Genomic DNA, 16,176 nt, shown 5'->3' on the forward strand with positions numbered 1-16,176 from the left:
TGTTGAACACCGTCCAGGAGTTGAGATCAGACAGGATACAGTTTGCTTTACACTAGGTCAAAGCAGGATTTTCCAGGAACAACGATAGTGAGATCATCTGTGAAAGCCACTATTTTACAATCATCCAAGGGTTTCGTGAGCCAGCTGTGGAGAACCATATTCCAGACAAGGGGCCCTAGGAGAACCATGTGGGCACCCTCGAGTAGTCAGTCTGGTTACCTGCAGGAAGTTGGATTTAACTATTATCTCATGCTCTGTGAAATAGGGAGCATAAATTCAAATTCAGAAAGGATAGTTGTAGGGCAGATGTGCAAGCACTGACAACCCACTGATTAAAAACCAGCAGGTGGCCGATCGTTGAACCAAACTCCAATCTGGTGTTGTAGAGATGAGTAGTTTGAATAAATTCAAGGAATAACCAGCAGGGATAAGGAAGAGATTATCGCATTGATTCACCCTCACTATTGATCCATTTTGGGTCATCATTTTGAATTCAATTTGAATTTATGAAATCACCATTGAGCTTTATCAAACCATTTAAAGTCTTATATATCTTAATCAGATCACCTTGCAGGTGCCTAGTCTCCAGATGCTGGAGACTAAACTTAAGCCTCTTTGGTAAGAGCACCCTTTGTTCTCCTCACCAATCTCATTGCCCTTTTATGTACTTGTTCCAGCAGCTCTACATCCTTCCTAAAATGAGATCTCCAGACCTGTATGCAGTACTCAAGGTTTGGTCTGATGTCTCATGTCTGGTGAATCTGTGGAGCATCTTTGTGATGCTGTGGAAAGCAATTGTGAATGCAATGGACTTATGGACAGTGGTGCAGCAAGCATGGGTGGAAATACCTGTGGAATGCTTTCATGAACTAGTGGACTCAATGCCTCGGCGTGTGACTGCCCTTATCTGGACGAATGGTGGGCCTACCCATTACTAAGTAGGTATCTCATGATTTCTGTCCATTCAGTGTATGTCCATAATGATATGAAGCACCAAAACCAAGAGCCTGATGGACGCTTTTATAGTAGTAGTAGTAGTGGCATGTGATGCAAAAAAAGTAAGTGTATGAGCTTATGCCGCATCAGCAAAAACAAAATTACAAAACAATCCCCTCTAAATGTTTGTCCAGTTCCTCCTTAAATTTATTTAACCTATCAACTTCCACAACGACAGATGGAAGTTTGTTCCAGCAATTAACCACCTGCTGGCTAAAGGCAAATTTCTGCACATCTATTCTACATCTGTCCTTCCTCAATTTCAATTTATGCCCCCTTAGGTTCGTAATCTGAAGAAGTGGAAGAATCTCAACAGAATTCAGCATGCTCAACCCATTCAAGGCCTTATATACCTGAATCAGATCACCTCACAGGTGCCTAGTCTCCAGCTGCTGCAATTTTCAGAACTTAAGCCTCTCCTGGTAAGAGGATTCCTTCATTCCCCTCAACAATCTTGTTGCCTTTCTCTGTACACACTCAAGCAAATCTACATCCTTCCTAAAATGAGGCTTCCAGACTTGCACACAGTACTCAAGGTGTGGCCTGACCATTGCCTTATACAGAGGGACAATCACCTCCTTTTCCCTGCTAGCAAAATTCCTGTATATCACTGACAATACCCCATGACCTGCCCTGGCAGTCTGTCTGCATTGCTCAGAAAACTTTGACTTGGCGCATTATAGCCTTAGATGCTAATGCACCATAAAACTCTAAAACAAACAAACAAACAAGCTCAGAAAACTTCATATCTGACTGCACAATTACTCCCAGGTTTTTTAATTTTCTACCACCTTAAGTGTAGTATCACACAGTTGGTATGTTTCTCTGGGGTTACATCTACCCATATGCAGTACTTTGCATTTTCAATGTTAAACTTCAGTTGCCACTTCTCAGCCCATCTGCCCAAATTTTCTAGATCCTGTTGCAGTAACACACTGCCATTACTGTCATTAACAACCCTGCCAACCTTTGTATCATCTGCAAACTTCGATACTAAGCCTGATATACCTTCATCAATATCATTGATGAATATACAAAAACAACAGTGGACCCAACACCAACCCTGTGGGACTCCACTAATAACATTAATCCACAAAGAGCAGCACCCATTGATTACCACCTTCTGCCTTCTCCCACTCAACCATCCTTTTATCCATTGTAGCAACTTACCCTTAATACAATTTTGCTCCAATTTGTACAGTAGTCTTTCATGTGCAACAGTGTCAAAAGCTTTCCCAAAATCCAAGTACTGTATATGATATCAAAATTATTTTTTGCATCCAGTTCCTTTGTAACCACATCATAATAACTAATCAAATTTGTCAGACAAGACTTTCCCTTAACAAACCTATGCTGTGTCTGAATTATTGCTTCAGTCTTGTCTAGATGAACCTGCAATGCATCTTTAACCAGTGACTCCATTATTTTACTCAGAACAGAAGTTAAACTAACTGGTCTGTAATTACTCGTGTCATCCTTCGATCCCCCTTTGTGAATTGGGAACACATTTTCACATCTCCAGTCCGTGGGGACCTCCCCTAAGTCCAAGGATGCTCTCATAATTATGGCTAAGGGTTTGCTTACTTCCTTTGCCGCATCCTTTAATATAACTGGATAGATCCAGTTATGTTGTAATCATCATCAGTTGGGTAGTGAGGCTGGAATGAAGAAGATTATACGTGTTTCAATTCCCATGCTGCAGTTTGTTTGGATATGGAAGTTTGATGTTACTTAAATTCCAAATTGTTGAGAAAGCTGAAGGTAATTTAGCATTAAGAATTAAATATTGTGTGTTATGTTCAGACAATTCTATTGCAAGTGATTCTATGACAGCCAATTTGTAACTGGAGGAGAGTTTTGTTAAAAATATTACCAAATCAATTTAAGGTTGGTTGGTTGAAGAGTGAACATGGGTGGTGAGCTCAGTGGTATGACATGATACCACCGAGCTCACTATCCATGTTCTACACAAATAATCAATTGACTTCATTCTGGCCTCACTAACTAACTAACTGGCGAAGATCGTGAAAGACTCCTCAAGCTGTTGGTTTTAGTGCTTCATATCAATATAGACATATATTAAGAGGGTGCACCTTTCTCTATGTAATTATTTTAATCAGTTCATTTCATTTTTGCCTAACCAATAAAGCAGATGAGAGGTACATTCCTGAGATTTTTTGTTTTCCATCTATATAATGTCTGATTTTTGGATTATAACGTTAATTTTTTATTTTTTTAACAGGAGAGACTGCTTCTACAGGGATGGGATACACTTAAATAGAAAGGGTGCAAGAATGTTTGCTGATGCTATCGAGGCAGTGTTAGGTGGGTCAGAAAACTGCTAGACTGGGGGGGATACAAGGACTAATAGATTAACAGTAGCCACTGGCAGAGGTGAAAGTGATTCTTGCACTGCTTCTATTGGAATGAGCCACAGCCTGGAAAATAAGATGCAGGATATTTCAGAGACTGCTGGGAATCATTGGGGTACAAGTAAACATATGGGTTGTGTTAGGGTAGCTAAGAAAAAGAACAGGTGCATGTATACTTACGTGTACACCAATGTAGGAGTTTAGTAAATAAATTTGATGAATTTGAGGTATTGTTCAAAACATCAAAGGCAGATATTGTGGGGATTTCAGAGACGTGGTGTCACACAGATATAAGGAATGTAGAACTGGAATTTGGGGAGTACAATGTCTACAGAAAGGATAGACAGGATAGGAAGGTTGTTGTTGTTGTTATTTGGTTTTTAGGAGCATTAGCAACTAAGGCCATATTGCTCCGGGATATGCGGTGGTCATTCCCTGAATGACCTTTCCGCATCCTCCGTATTTGGTGGTGACGGGCTCGAACCCCGGTCTAATCAAGAAGCGTGTGCTACGCACTGCTGCTCCTTCCCACCTGGCTACGGAGGCGCCAGGATAGGAAGGGAGAGGGATTATGCTATTAGTTAAGAAATACATAAAATCCAAGGAAGTGAAGCCAGTCGACATTGCTGGACACTGCAGTGTCGAGTCAGTTTGGTGTGACATAAGCATTGGGAGATCAAAGTTGAGAGTAGGAGTGTGCTATAGGCCTAATGACTCTGAGGAGTATAATAAGAAACTGTACAGGGAAATAGAGTGGGCCAGTAAATCAGTAAGTCTTCTAATGGGGGATTTTAATTTCCCAGATATTTACTGGAATTTGGGGGCTGGTCACTCACACACTAGCAAGGCTTTTGTGGATTTATTGAATGATTGTTTTCTACATCAGCATGTTCGGGAGGCAACTAGAGGGAGTAATACTCTTGATTTGATTATCAGTAGTGATTCTTCATGCATTAAGAATCTGCAGGTAAATGAACCACTAGGTGGCAGTGATCACAGTGTGCTGAAGTGGGATTTACTCAAAGAGGTAACTACCATTAGGGGTAAAGGGAATGGTTATTGCTTTCGTAAAGGCGACTACGATGGACTGAGACAGTATTTAAATTCTATACAGTGGGACAAACTGATGATGTTACCAACAGCAAATTCAAAATGGGAAGCATTCAAAGAACTTATCTTGGAAGCTACTAGGCTTTACATACCAACTAAGAAATATTGTTTAATGTTTAGGCCTAAGTGGATGTCAGATGAACTAATGAGACATATGGAAGAGAAGAAAAATGAATGGGACACATACAAATTAACACGTGACACAGAAGCCTATGATAGATACAAGTTGATCTGTAACCAAGTTACAAAGGAGGTTAGGCAGGCGAAGGCAGATTACGAGAAATCTTTGGCAAGGGATGCAAAGAAAAACAGCAAAGAGTTCTTTACTTATGTAAACTCTAGAAGGAAGGGGATGAATCAGATTGGTCCACTTGATATCGATGGGTCAACTGTTGATGATCCTGCTCAGGTAGCTAACAAACTAAATGAATATTTTGCATCGACATTCACACATGAGGAGTTATTCAGCGAGAGGAATGCCAGAGGTGTATTCAACTCTGGCAGTAAGCTAGAGAATCTTGTAATAACTGAGAGTAAAGTGGAGGAGAAATTGTTGAAGATAAATACAAGAAAGGCACCTGGGGTGGATGGGATCTATCCAGTTATATTAAAGGAGGCAGTAAAGGAAGTAAGCAAACCCTTAGCCATAATTATGAGAGCTTCCTTGGATTCAGGGGAAGTACCCATGAACTGGAGATGTGCAAATGTGACCCCAATTCACAAAGGAGGATCAAAGGGCGACACAAGTAATTATAGACCTATTAGTTTAACTTCTGTTCCTGGAAAATTAATGGAGGCACTGGTTAAAGAAGCACTGCAGGATCATCTAGACAAGACTTCAGTTATAGCTCAGCAACAGCATGGTTTTGTTAAAGGGAAGTCTTGCCTGACCAATTTGATTGGATACTATGATGCAGTCACAAAAGAACTGGATGCAGGGAATAACTTTGATATATACTTGGATCTTAGAAAGGCTTTTGATACTGTTGCACATGGAAGACTGCTGCACAAATTGGAGCAGTGTGGCATTGGAGGCAAATTGCTGCTATGGATAAAGGGGTGGTTGAGGGGGAGAAGACAGAGAGTGGTAATCAATGGACACTGCTCATCGTGGACTAATGTTATTAGTGGAGTCCCTCATGGTTCAGTATTGGGTCCATTATTGTTTTCTGTATTTATAAATTATATTGATGATGGTATATCAAGCTTAAATGTCCAAGTTTGCAGACGATAAGAAGGTTGGCAGGGTTGTCAAGGACACTACTGACACTATGCTGCTGCAACAGGATCTGGAAAGGTTGAGCAGATGGGCTGAGAGGTGGCAAATGAAGTTTAACATTGACAAATGTAAAGTACTACATATGGGAAACAGCAACCCCAGAGCAACGTATCAACTCTGTGGTACTACAATGACAGTGGTAGAGAATGAAAGGGACCTGGGGGTGGTGGTGCAGGCAGATATGAAGTTTTCTGAGCAGTGCAGGAATTTTTCTAGTAGGGATAAGGAGGTGATTATTCCCTTGTATAAGGTAATGGTCAGGCCACACCTAGAGTACTGCATACAGGTCTGGAGGCCTCATTTCAAGAAGGATGTAGAGATGCTGGAACGAGTACAGAGAAGGGCAACAAGATTAGTGAATGGAACAAAGGGGTGCTCTTACGAAGAAAGGCTTAAGTTTTGCAAATTACAGTGTCTGGAGACTAGGCACCAGCGAGGTGATCTGATAGAGGTGTATAAAGCCTTCAATGGTTTGAGCATGCTCAATGCTGATGGGATTCTTCTTCTTGCTCAGAATAATCACCTGAGAGGGCATAAATTCAAATTCAGGAAAGACAGATGTAGGATAGACGTGAGGAAATTTGCCTTTAGCCAGCAGGTGGTTGGTTGGTGGAATAGACTTCCATCCCTTGTCGTGGAAGTTGATAGCCTAAATAAGTTTAAGGCTCAGCTGGACAGGTATTTCGAACGAACAGAGCGGTGAAGTGGAAGTGGTTATTTTTTATTTATTATTTATTTTTTTTTTGGCTGATGCTGCATAAGCTTGCTTTCTTGCATCAAATGCCTCTACTAATGCTATGTAATGTCTGATTTTTGGATTATAATGTTAATTTTTTATATTTTTTTATATTATTATTAAAGTAGGGTATAGGGGAGCCCCTTGGAAAATGTTTTGCCTAGGGCCCAAATACTCAAAAGATAGGCCCTGCCTGTATGTAGAATGCAGCAATGACTCTCTTCCCTTCAGGTACAAATTCCTGTGACCTAACAGCTGCTTTATTAGGATACTGTTCACTTTCCTAAAACTATCATTTTTCCACACTCTAGGATATTAGTGTAATACAAGGGCAGGAGTGTCTATTTCTATCCTAATTTCACCTTCAGTTAGCTAAACTGTTATACTGTTCCTTACAAACATTTATACACATTTCTGACATTAGCCTTTGTCTACTCTGAACGATGGTTTTTGTTTAAGTTTCTTTACATGCCAGCAGTCTATATACCCTTCCTTATAACTTTAATTTTACATTTCATATCATTTTTTTTCCAATACTATATTTAATGTAATTCTATTTTGCCATGGCATGTACTTTATGTTAGAAACAGAGGACACTATACTGTTGTGTTGCTAGGCAATTCTGGTGCTTGACACTTGAAAATGACACCAGGATTGTGCAATATACAATAATATAATCATGTTTATATTGTATATAGTAATATTGACTTATTTCTATATATGTATTATTATTATTTTTTTTTTCTACCCTTCTTTTCTTTCACACTTTATACTTATTTGTCTTATCTCTACTACTTTTATTTACTCTTTTATTATTATTTTTTTTTAATGACTATGAGTTACATATTTAATCCCAGGGGCTCATATCTGGTGAGCATGGGTTTGGCACACCCAGGGTCCTCAGCTGGATATCATCATTCTTCTCTTTTGTAGTGATTCCTTTCTACTTCTGACTCTCTCAGGGTAACTTTGGAATTTTTTTTTTGGCCAGTGCAGCATAAGCCTCAAGCTTCCTTGCACCATATGGCTAATTATTATTATCATTACCTACAGGGTACAAGGAAGCCTGAGGCTTATGCCGCACCAGCCAAAAAAAAAAATTCCCGAGTTACCCTGTGTGTGTGTGTGTGAGAGAGAGAGAGAGAGAGAGAAGGAAATCACCAAGAAGGAGAAAAATGATGATATCCAGCTCAGGACCCTGGGGTGTGCCAAGCCGATACTCACTAGATGTGAGTCCCTGGGGTTATGATGATCTATATCATAACCCCAGGGCATGTCCCTTATGTATGCAATAAAGAGTTCTATAAGCAAAATAGAACTCTTTATTGCATACATAAGATACATGCCATACAACATCAGAGGGGAATTTTTTCTGGTTAATTATGCTTATTCAATTAGCATTAGCATATGCAGCATCTGCCAAAAAAAAACCCCTCCCATTTCACCCCCTCCATTCATTCCAAATGTCTGTCCAGCTCAGCCTTAAATTTATTTAGGCTATCAACTTCCACAATAAAAGATACCACCAATTAACTACCCACTGGCTAAAGGCAAAAAAGAGTGAGTGAGTGAGTGAGTGAGTGAGTGAGTGTGTGTCAGAAGGATTAAGTAGCATTGTCTTCACTTACCTGTGCTTTTGGGGCTCTTCTGGTAATGATCAAAGCAACCGTCATGATGTCCATCTATACTATCTCCAAATATTGAGTTTCTTCCAGATATATCACTAAATACAAATAAAGGAAAAAATGTACAAATAAGATAAATTCAACGATGTTATGTCTTAAATTTTCAATAATAACTACTTTTTAAAAATTATAAAATAATGCTAAATATTTAGCATTATGGAGAAAATGATCAAATAATGGAGAATGTGATAACAATTACTACACAATTTTATAACTCTACTGATTTTTCAAATAACAAGTAGAATAACATTAAATAACTAATACAAACAAATGAGTCCAATCTTAAAATTCTCATGCAATGTTACAAAAAAAATTTAAATAGAAAAAAAGGGGAGGCAGAGAGGTCCTCTGGCTACTAAACTTTGAGCGGTATGAAAGAACATTTTATTAATAAAATTACAGGCACAATTTTCTGAAAATGTTAAATTTAATTTCATTCTTAAAATTATGGATGCATATAATCTTAAAAGAAGCCAAATAATTTGAATATACAAGTTGTTTATGGAAAATGTAGTAGAATCTTTGCATAAAAACTTGTGAATCTTCCCTTAACCTTCAAATGACTTTAAAATTTAATGAAGGAAACCCCAAAATATACGTTTCACTAATACTTCTCAATGTGAGAGAGAGAGAGAGAGAGAGAGAGAGAGAGAGAGAGAGAGAGAGAGAGAGAGAGGAATCAATTTTCCATCCAATCTTTTTGAATAATAATATTTTACTCTATTTCAAGAAGAGAAGTTGATAATTATTATTAAAAATTAAAATGTTCTGATGCCAAATTAAAAGAGAAAAAAAACTGTCTTATCAGTTACAATCATAATGATCACAAAATTTTAGTATTTTAAATGTAAAACTATTATCTATCCAAACACGTTACATTATACAAATTGAAGCATATTTTAGATATTCTCTGAAATTTATGAAATAATGTAATTTTCTGGAGCAAATTATATATATTAAATTGGAAATTTAAAAACAGTCAGCTAGGTGAACAGAGTTGCCTCAGCAAACAGTACTAAGTAATGCTCATTTCTTATTCAGAACACATCACCATTTCTCTATCACCCATTTGAATTTAATCTTCTATTACTCACACCCTCAATTTAACATGGATACTTGTGTAGCATCTGTGAGATAACCCTTTTTGTTTTAATCATAAAACTTAATTTTTAACTTTTTTTACTGATTTTAAAACAGTTATCTCTGAATTATTATCGTCTAAACTCAATTGACAAATTCAAACAAAAAAAAAAAAAAAAAAAAAAATGAGAGAAACCAACAATAATAAAAGTTTTTATCATATTTTTTTATAATTTAAGGTGACTCATCTCCCAGCTTGAAACAAAAATGCTTGCATGGCATCTGGCAAACACAGTATGAGCATCTATGTTTTTCTTAGCTGTTCATATTAACCAGTGAAACCAGGGATAAGATTAGACATATGTTGACAATGTCATGAATACAAGGTTAGACACTTGTTGCTGATGTCTCACAGGTACCACACGAGAAAGATATATGCTTTTGCTCACCTAGTGTCTGTTAAATGCCAAACAAAACTAACTTCAATTGCTCATAAGCCATAGTATATTAAAAGGAAACAGAAAATACTGCATAACAAGGTAAAGATTACTGTTGAGAAAAGGTACATAGAAGGATTTGATTTCATTTACAAATTAAAAAAATAATAATAAATAAATAACAGAAACATTTAAAAAAGTGAAGTATACTAGAACAGGTGCAGAGAAGAGCAACAAGATTAATGATGGAGGGGGGGGGGACAAAACACTAGGGCTCTTACCAGGAAAGGCTCAATTCTGCAAATTTCAATGTTTGGAAACTAGGCTCCTGCTAGCATATCTGATTAAGGTGTTTAAGGCTTTCAATGCCTTGGGTAAACTAAATGCAACCTTCATCTTGCTCAGACAACACATGAGGGAGCAAAAATTTAAACTGAGTAAGGTTAGTTACAGAATAGATGTGCAGAAATTTGCTTTCAACCAAAAGTAGATGATTGTTGGAACAAACTTTGATCTGGTGATGTGGAAGTGGGTAATCTGGATAAATTTAAGGAGGAACTAGACAAATTATTAAAGGTTGGAGAGGTGTTGGATCTAACCTCTAATAATTTTGGGCCTGTGTTCAACTCAGTTTTATTCTCCCCCACCTGGCTGATGTTGTATAAAGTTTGTTTTCTTGCATCATTTTCTACTACTAATTACTAATAGCATTAGTATTGCAATGTAGTGCAAGGAAGCCACAGGTTTTGCTGCACTGGCAAAAAAAAATAAAATAATAATAAACAAACAAAAAATTAAAAAATTCCTCATGTGTGAACATACACTGGTGTGCAAAACTTAAGGACCAGTCAGGTTTTCACCTGTAGCTTCTCATAGGAGTAGCCTGGATATGGGAAAAGCATACCAAAGGAACCACGTGAGGAACAGAAATGATGAAGGAAACAACATTGAACACAGCCATATCTTCCCAGTGTTCTTATACAGTTACATCTTGTGTGCATCAAGAGTGGATTAACAAACAAAGGTCCCATGTAGACCAGCCATGCATTTTTGACTAAAGGAGCAAAAGAAAAATCCAATGTGCTGTCCAGCAGAACAGATGTGCCACAATGGTGCAAGTGGCCATGCAATAAAACATGTATAGCATAACTCATTTCAATGTGGACCATGCTTCAGATATTAATATAGTTGCATTATCACAGCCATCAATCCATATGAATATATTTGCTGATGGTCTGCCACAAGCATATATGCCTACAGTGAACAAGGGAGAGGAGCCATTGAATAACTGGAAACAGGTTACCTGGCCTGATGAATTGTGTTTCCAATTGCACCATGCAAATAGACAGGTTCAGATGTTGAATACTCAACATGAGAACCACTATGTAGGTGCTCCTAATGCAAAGCTGTCTTAATGTCTTGCAATTCATTGCAATAAGGGACTTATGGTGTACACTGCCACCACCATATTTGGACTCATTTCCACCATATATCCTGCACACAAGTACATACAGAAAATAATATATTTTAGCATTAGCATTAGTAGAGGCATATGATGCAAGAAAGCAAGCTTATTCAGCATCAGCCAAAAAAAAAAAAAAAAAAAAAAAAAAAAAAACCACACCACTCCCATTTCACCCCTCCGTTCGTTCGAAATACCTGTCCAGTTGAGCCTTAAATTTGTTTAGGCTATCAACTTCAACAACAAGTGATGGAAGTCGGTTCCACCAACCAACCACCCGCTGGCCAAAGGCAAATTTCCGCACATCTATCCGACATCCGTCCTTCCTCAATTTGAATTTATGCCCTCTGAGGTGATTATTCTGAGCAAGAGGAAGAATCCCATTGGCATTGAGCATGCTCAAACCATTCAAAGCCTTATACACCTCTATTTAAATCTATATACCAAAGAGGTATCTTACCTTTGGTGATCTAGGCTATTTTTCCAGTTTTTTGAATTTGGTGACATGCATATCAATCCACTATCGCTTCCTGCAGAACAAAATGGTCTTGAGTCAAGTTTCGGAGATCGTTTTACAATCATTTGTCTGTTTCCAACTAGATTTGTATCAATTCGACTTCTAATTTCTTTTTTAGATTTTGGTTTCATCTTCTCCTCTGCTAAACTGGCTGCAATTTTTGATGTTACAGCTTCCCATCTACTCTTCTTAGGGAGAGCTATCTTTTTTGGTTCTTCATTATCAGATTTATTCCTACTTATTGTCTTACAGGAGGTAGCTTCAATTATAGCTTTAATTTTAGACATCACATTCTTTTTGGGTGGTTTTCCACTGGTCTTTTTATTATCAGTTTGTTCCTTGTTCTTTACTTTGTCATCTGGACTATCTTTTTTGTTCTTTTTTGGCATGTCTTGCTTTCCTTTACTAGCTTTCTGAGATTTACCCTTGGAAAAGAGTCCAGATGACCCCTCCTTTGTTATTCTAGAATTTTTGTCCAATTTCTCTTCTTGTTGTAATTCAACCTTTGTGCTATTTATTACTTCAATATCTTCCTTAATTTCATTAACTGTATTTACATTCTCCACTATCACATCTGAATCATTAAATATCTCCTTTTCTTGTTTTATTATTAATGAATTATCTATACATTCATTTTGCACCTCAGGTGTTTTATTTTCATCCTGAGCAAGTTCTGATATATTACATATATTTCCAGTTTCTTCACCAGTCATAGAAGCACATAACATTATAATGTTATCTGAGTTTTGTTCTTCAATAAATTCCCTTTTTTCATCATTTGATACAATTTCTACATTTGATAATAATTCTATATTTTTAGTAATCTCCCTACAGCCATTATCATTTACTGGAGAAATTACAGTGTCATTATTACTATGGCTGTACTCACTATTTACATAAACTCGTTCAGGTGCTCCCACATCACTTAAGCCAGTAGAATATCCTGATGTACTTGCACTTTCTGGTAACTTTTCAGGTTCAACTTCCTCTGCCACAACACAGCTATCACGACTAACACTTGAAAACCTTTTTAAGCCATCCTCAGAAAAGGCTGTTGTCTCAAGTGTTCCAATATCACTTTGTGTATCAAAATCACCATCTTCATGGTACCCGGTATCATTACTTCCTATTGTGTAAAGAGATTCTGGCCTTTCATCTTTTAGGCCTTCTTTCCCAGATTTAACATCCTCCCAAGTCACAGTCAAATGACTTTTGTGGAATTCAATTTCTTTTTCACCTACTAAACTAGTATTTTCAACAATATTATCATGAAGTAATATTTTTTCTTGTATCAAGTCTTTGGTAGACAATTCATTTTTAAGGAGCAGGTGTTCATCCAACAAATTAGGACCATTTTCTGTTGCTTCATTGATTTTGATAGAATTACTACAGAGCACAGATTCAGTATTACCAAGACCTAACATTAAATCAACAAGTTCAGAACTTACAACTGAATCAATACAATTTTTTGTGGCAATATCTGATGGTGGAATTTCCATTTCACCTGTGGAAGACACTGTAATTTCGTTGGAATTTAATTCAGCTGAAATCTCTGCAACATTCTTTTCTGAATCATTAGTTAATGCTGTTTTCAAATGATCTGTATTTAGCACTCCATCCACATTTTCTTTAATTTGAGGGGGAGGGGTACTAGCAAAACTACTTTCTAAGACATTTGGCATTGTAGGGCTTCCTACAACTTCATTTAATTCATTATGACAGTTATCAGTAAAAAACAGCTCATCAACACCATTCACTTTAGTATCACTTTCTGCGATCTCTGACTCCTGGCCAGTTTCTTGTATATCTAAAGGAACACTAGCAGTCCTTGTCATTGTAACAGAAGGCACTACAGGATTATCATCAGTATTTATAAAGCATATAGTAATATCTTGAACTTCTTCATGTTCAGGAATATCATTAATATCATCAAATGATTCTGAACTTGGAAGGGTTATTGCCTCCAGATCACCACATGATGTCTGTGTATCAGCACATACAGTGAAATCATTCATTTGGCTTGGAGTCAAAAGTCCCAAACTTTCATCTAAATCTAATGAAACTTGGTCATCCTCATAATCCTCATGATTGTCAAGCAATCCAGAAGACAAAACATTACATAGTAACACACCTTCCTTTCTGCGTTTTAGTTCATCAAATGAAAATGTTTTGTTCATATCAATGCTCTCTAAGTCATCTTGAGAAAAATTTTGTGGAGGATTGGTGGGAGTAGATGCTAATGAAGAATCAGCATCAAAATTATCATGCAAACTATCATTACCAAGCGGAAAAGAAACACTGTGTTTGATAAATGTTTTTTCACGGTTGAAACTTGTTTCAAAACTTGTCACATCTTTTCTATTGTGCATTTCATATCCATTAGTGTTTGCAATGCAAAAAGTTGAACTTGATTGAATTTTATTATGTTCTATGCTTTGAGGGATTTCATTCTCTGGCAAACACCCATTTATAATTTTATATTCAGAAGGCAGTATACAATTAATCCCTGAGGTAGGAGTGGATGGTACAAGAGAAGGGCTTTTTCCTTCACTCTCTGGAGTCCTACAAAGTGGTTCAACCTTCTCAATCATATTTATATCTGAGTATTGTTTATTCCAGTCCTCTATGCTAAGTTCATTTTCAGGTGTACATGCATTGCTGTGCAGTTTTGCCAAAATATCTTTTGCTACCACTTTGGGTGGAGGTACTTTAGATTTTATACTAGCATTTACAAGCCTTAACTCTAATCCTTCATCCTGTTTATTTATTGTATAAGAATCTTCAGATTTTGATAAATTTTCAACACACTGAATTTTTGTATATGGAGCAAAAATACCATGATTAGATTTACAGTTAAAATAGCGCACTCCTTTTACAGATCCATCATTTTTACCCACTGGATCATCAAGTTCAACACCACACCAAAGCCCTTCTGCAAATTTAGTTTCACCGCAATACCTCAGCATACCTTGTTTAACACCACTGACAGACACCCGACAACCAATTAAATCTTTCCACCTACTTATTTCTGTGCATGTTGAAACAAAAGTGTCTTTAGAATTACATCCATTGGAAATTGCATTTTTTTCTGCTGGGCATTCCAAATCTATTTTTTCTGTCACTTCATCTTCTTGAGAAGTACAACCAGTTGCCATTAAGATCAAGGCACGTGGCACTCTGGATTTCTGCCGGATTCCTCCTCCTCCTGGAATATTTGAAATTTTTGCATCCAGTCCATCATGATTTTCTAATTCCTACAAGGCAAAAAAAAAAAAAAAAATTAATATTTGAATAAAATCTGTGTAATAGGAAAAACCAATATTTTGTGTTTAAATCTAAAAACACTATAAGATTAGTTATACACAATAAATAATATTTAAAAACATTTTCAGTAAAAACTTATAAAAAAAAAAAGTTGCTTTTCACCTAAGTTTTGTGATCTCTCTCTCTCTCTCTCTCTCTCTCTCTCTCTCTCTCAGATAGTATGGTGGAGTAGGTACAAAGCAGCTTTTTTTTTTTTTTTTTTGGTACAAATATCAAAAGATCAAATCTCTATGTTAAACACTTCGAGGCCCAATGTAGCTAAGTGGTCAGAGCAGTAATGCAAATGCACATGTTAGAGTAAACCATGGTTCAAGCTCGCATGACTGCTATATAAAATGTTAATGATTGTTTTCTTGTCTAAATTATTACCTGAAAACTCTATGAACATTTTTAAATTTAGCAAATTCATTTGTTGCTAGCAAAAAACAGGCTTTCCCCATCAGAATTTTAAAAATAAATACAGTATTCATAACTATAACAGAAAGTCTGCAGCATCATTCTGCTGATGTTACCAAATTTCATATAATACCAAGTTATAGTTATTTCAGGAAATTTCACAATTTTTTTTGTCTACTACTGTATATGTTGGCTTGCCTATTATAAAGAAAAGCAACTATATGCATTACTATACTGTAATGCATTCAGTATAGTGAGAGTCATATTGTCAGGCTTCCTTGCACCATAAGGCTAATAATAATCGGTGGCATTTGTTTGTTTGTTATTTGGTTTTTAGGAGCATTAGCAACTAAGGCCATATTGCTCTGGGATATGCGGTGGTCATTCCCTGACCTTTCCGCATCTTCTGTATTTGGTGGTGACAGGCTTGAACCCCGGTCTAATCAAGAAGTGTGTGTGTGCTACGCACTGCTGCTCCTTCCCACCTGGCTACGGAGGCGCCAATCAGTGGCGTGTTATCCTATAGGCAAAAAAAGGCATCTGCCTAGGGCCCCGAATAGAGGGGAAGGGGCCCAAAAATCACTGTTTCAAAAACTCATTGCTGTTTTTACTAATATTTTTAAGTGATTTTTATCGGAGACTGAACTTTCTACCTGCCAAGGTCAACGAACTTTACTTGAAGATTAATTTGAAAATTACGTTTTTTTTTTTTTTTCAAAAATGGTTTTACCGATTTTGATGAAATTTTATATTTAGTTCTTATATTATTTAATCATTTGTTT

At 36.9% G+C, this 16,176-nt stretch overlaps 1 protein-coding gene across 1 annotated transcript in view; it reads right to left on the reverse strand.

The window, feature by feature from the left end:
- LOC150078076 (uncharacterized) overlaps window positions 1-16,176 on the reverse strand; it is a 511,382-nt gene that overhangs the window by 296,296 nt on the left and 198,910 nt on the right. Inside the window, exons 2-3 of the mRNA XM_090384455.1 lie at window positions 11,618-14,928; window positions 8,122-8,216 (exon numbers count right to left, since the gene is read on the reverse strand). Coding sequence (XP_090240581.1) covers window positions 8,122-8,216; window positions 11,618-14,928 — 3,406 coding nt within the window. The remainder of the gene's footprint in view (window positions 1-8,121; window positions 8,217-11,617; window positions 14,929-16,176) is intronic.

The sequence above is a fragment of the Mastigoproctus giganteus genome, chromosome 11 (genome assembly GCF_048544385.1).
Source record: "Mastigoproctus giganteus isolate SK-2022 chromosome 11, ASM4854438v1, whole genome shotgun sequence".
NCBI lineage: Eukaryota > Metazoa > Arthropoda > Arachnida > Uropygi > Thelyphonidae > Mastigoproctus > Mastigoproctus giganteus.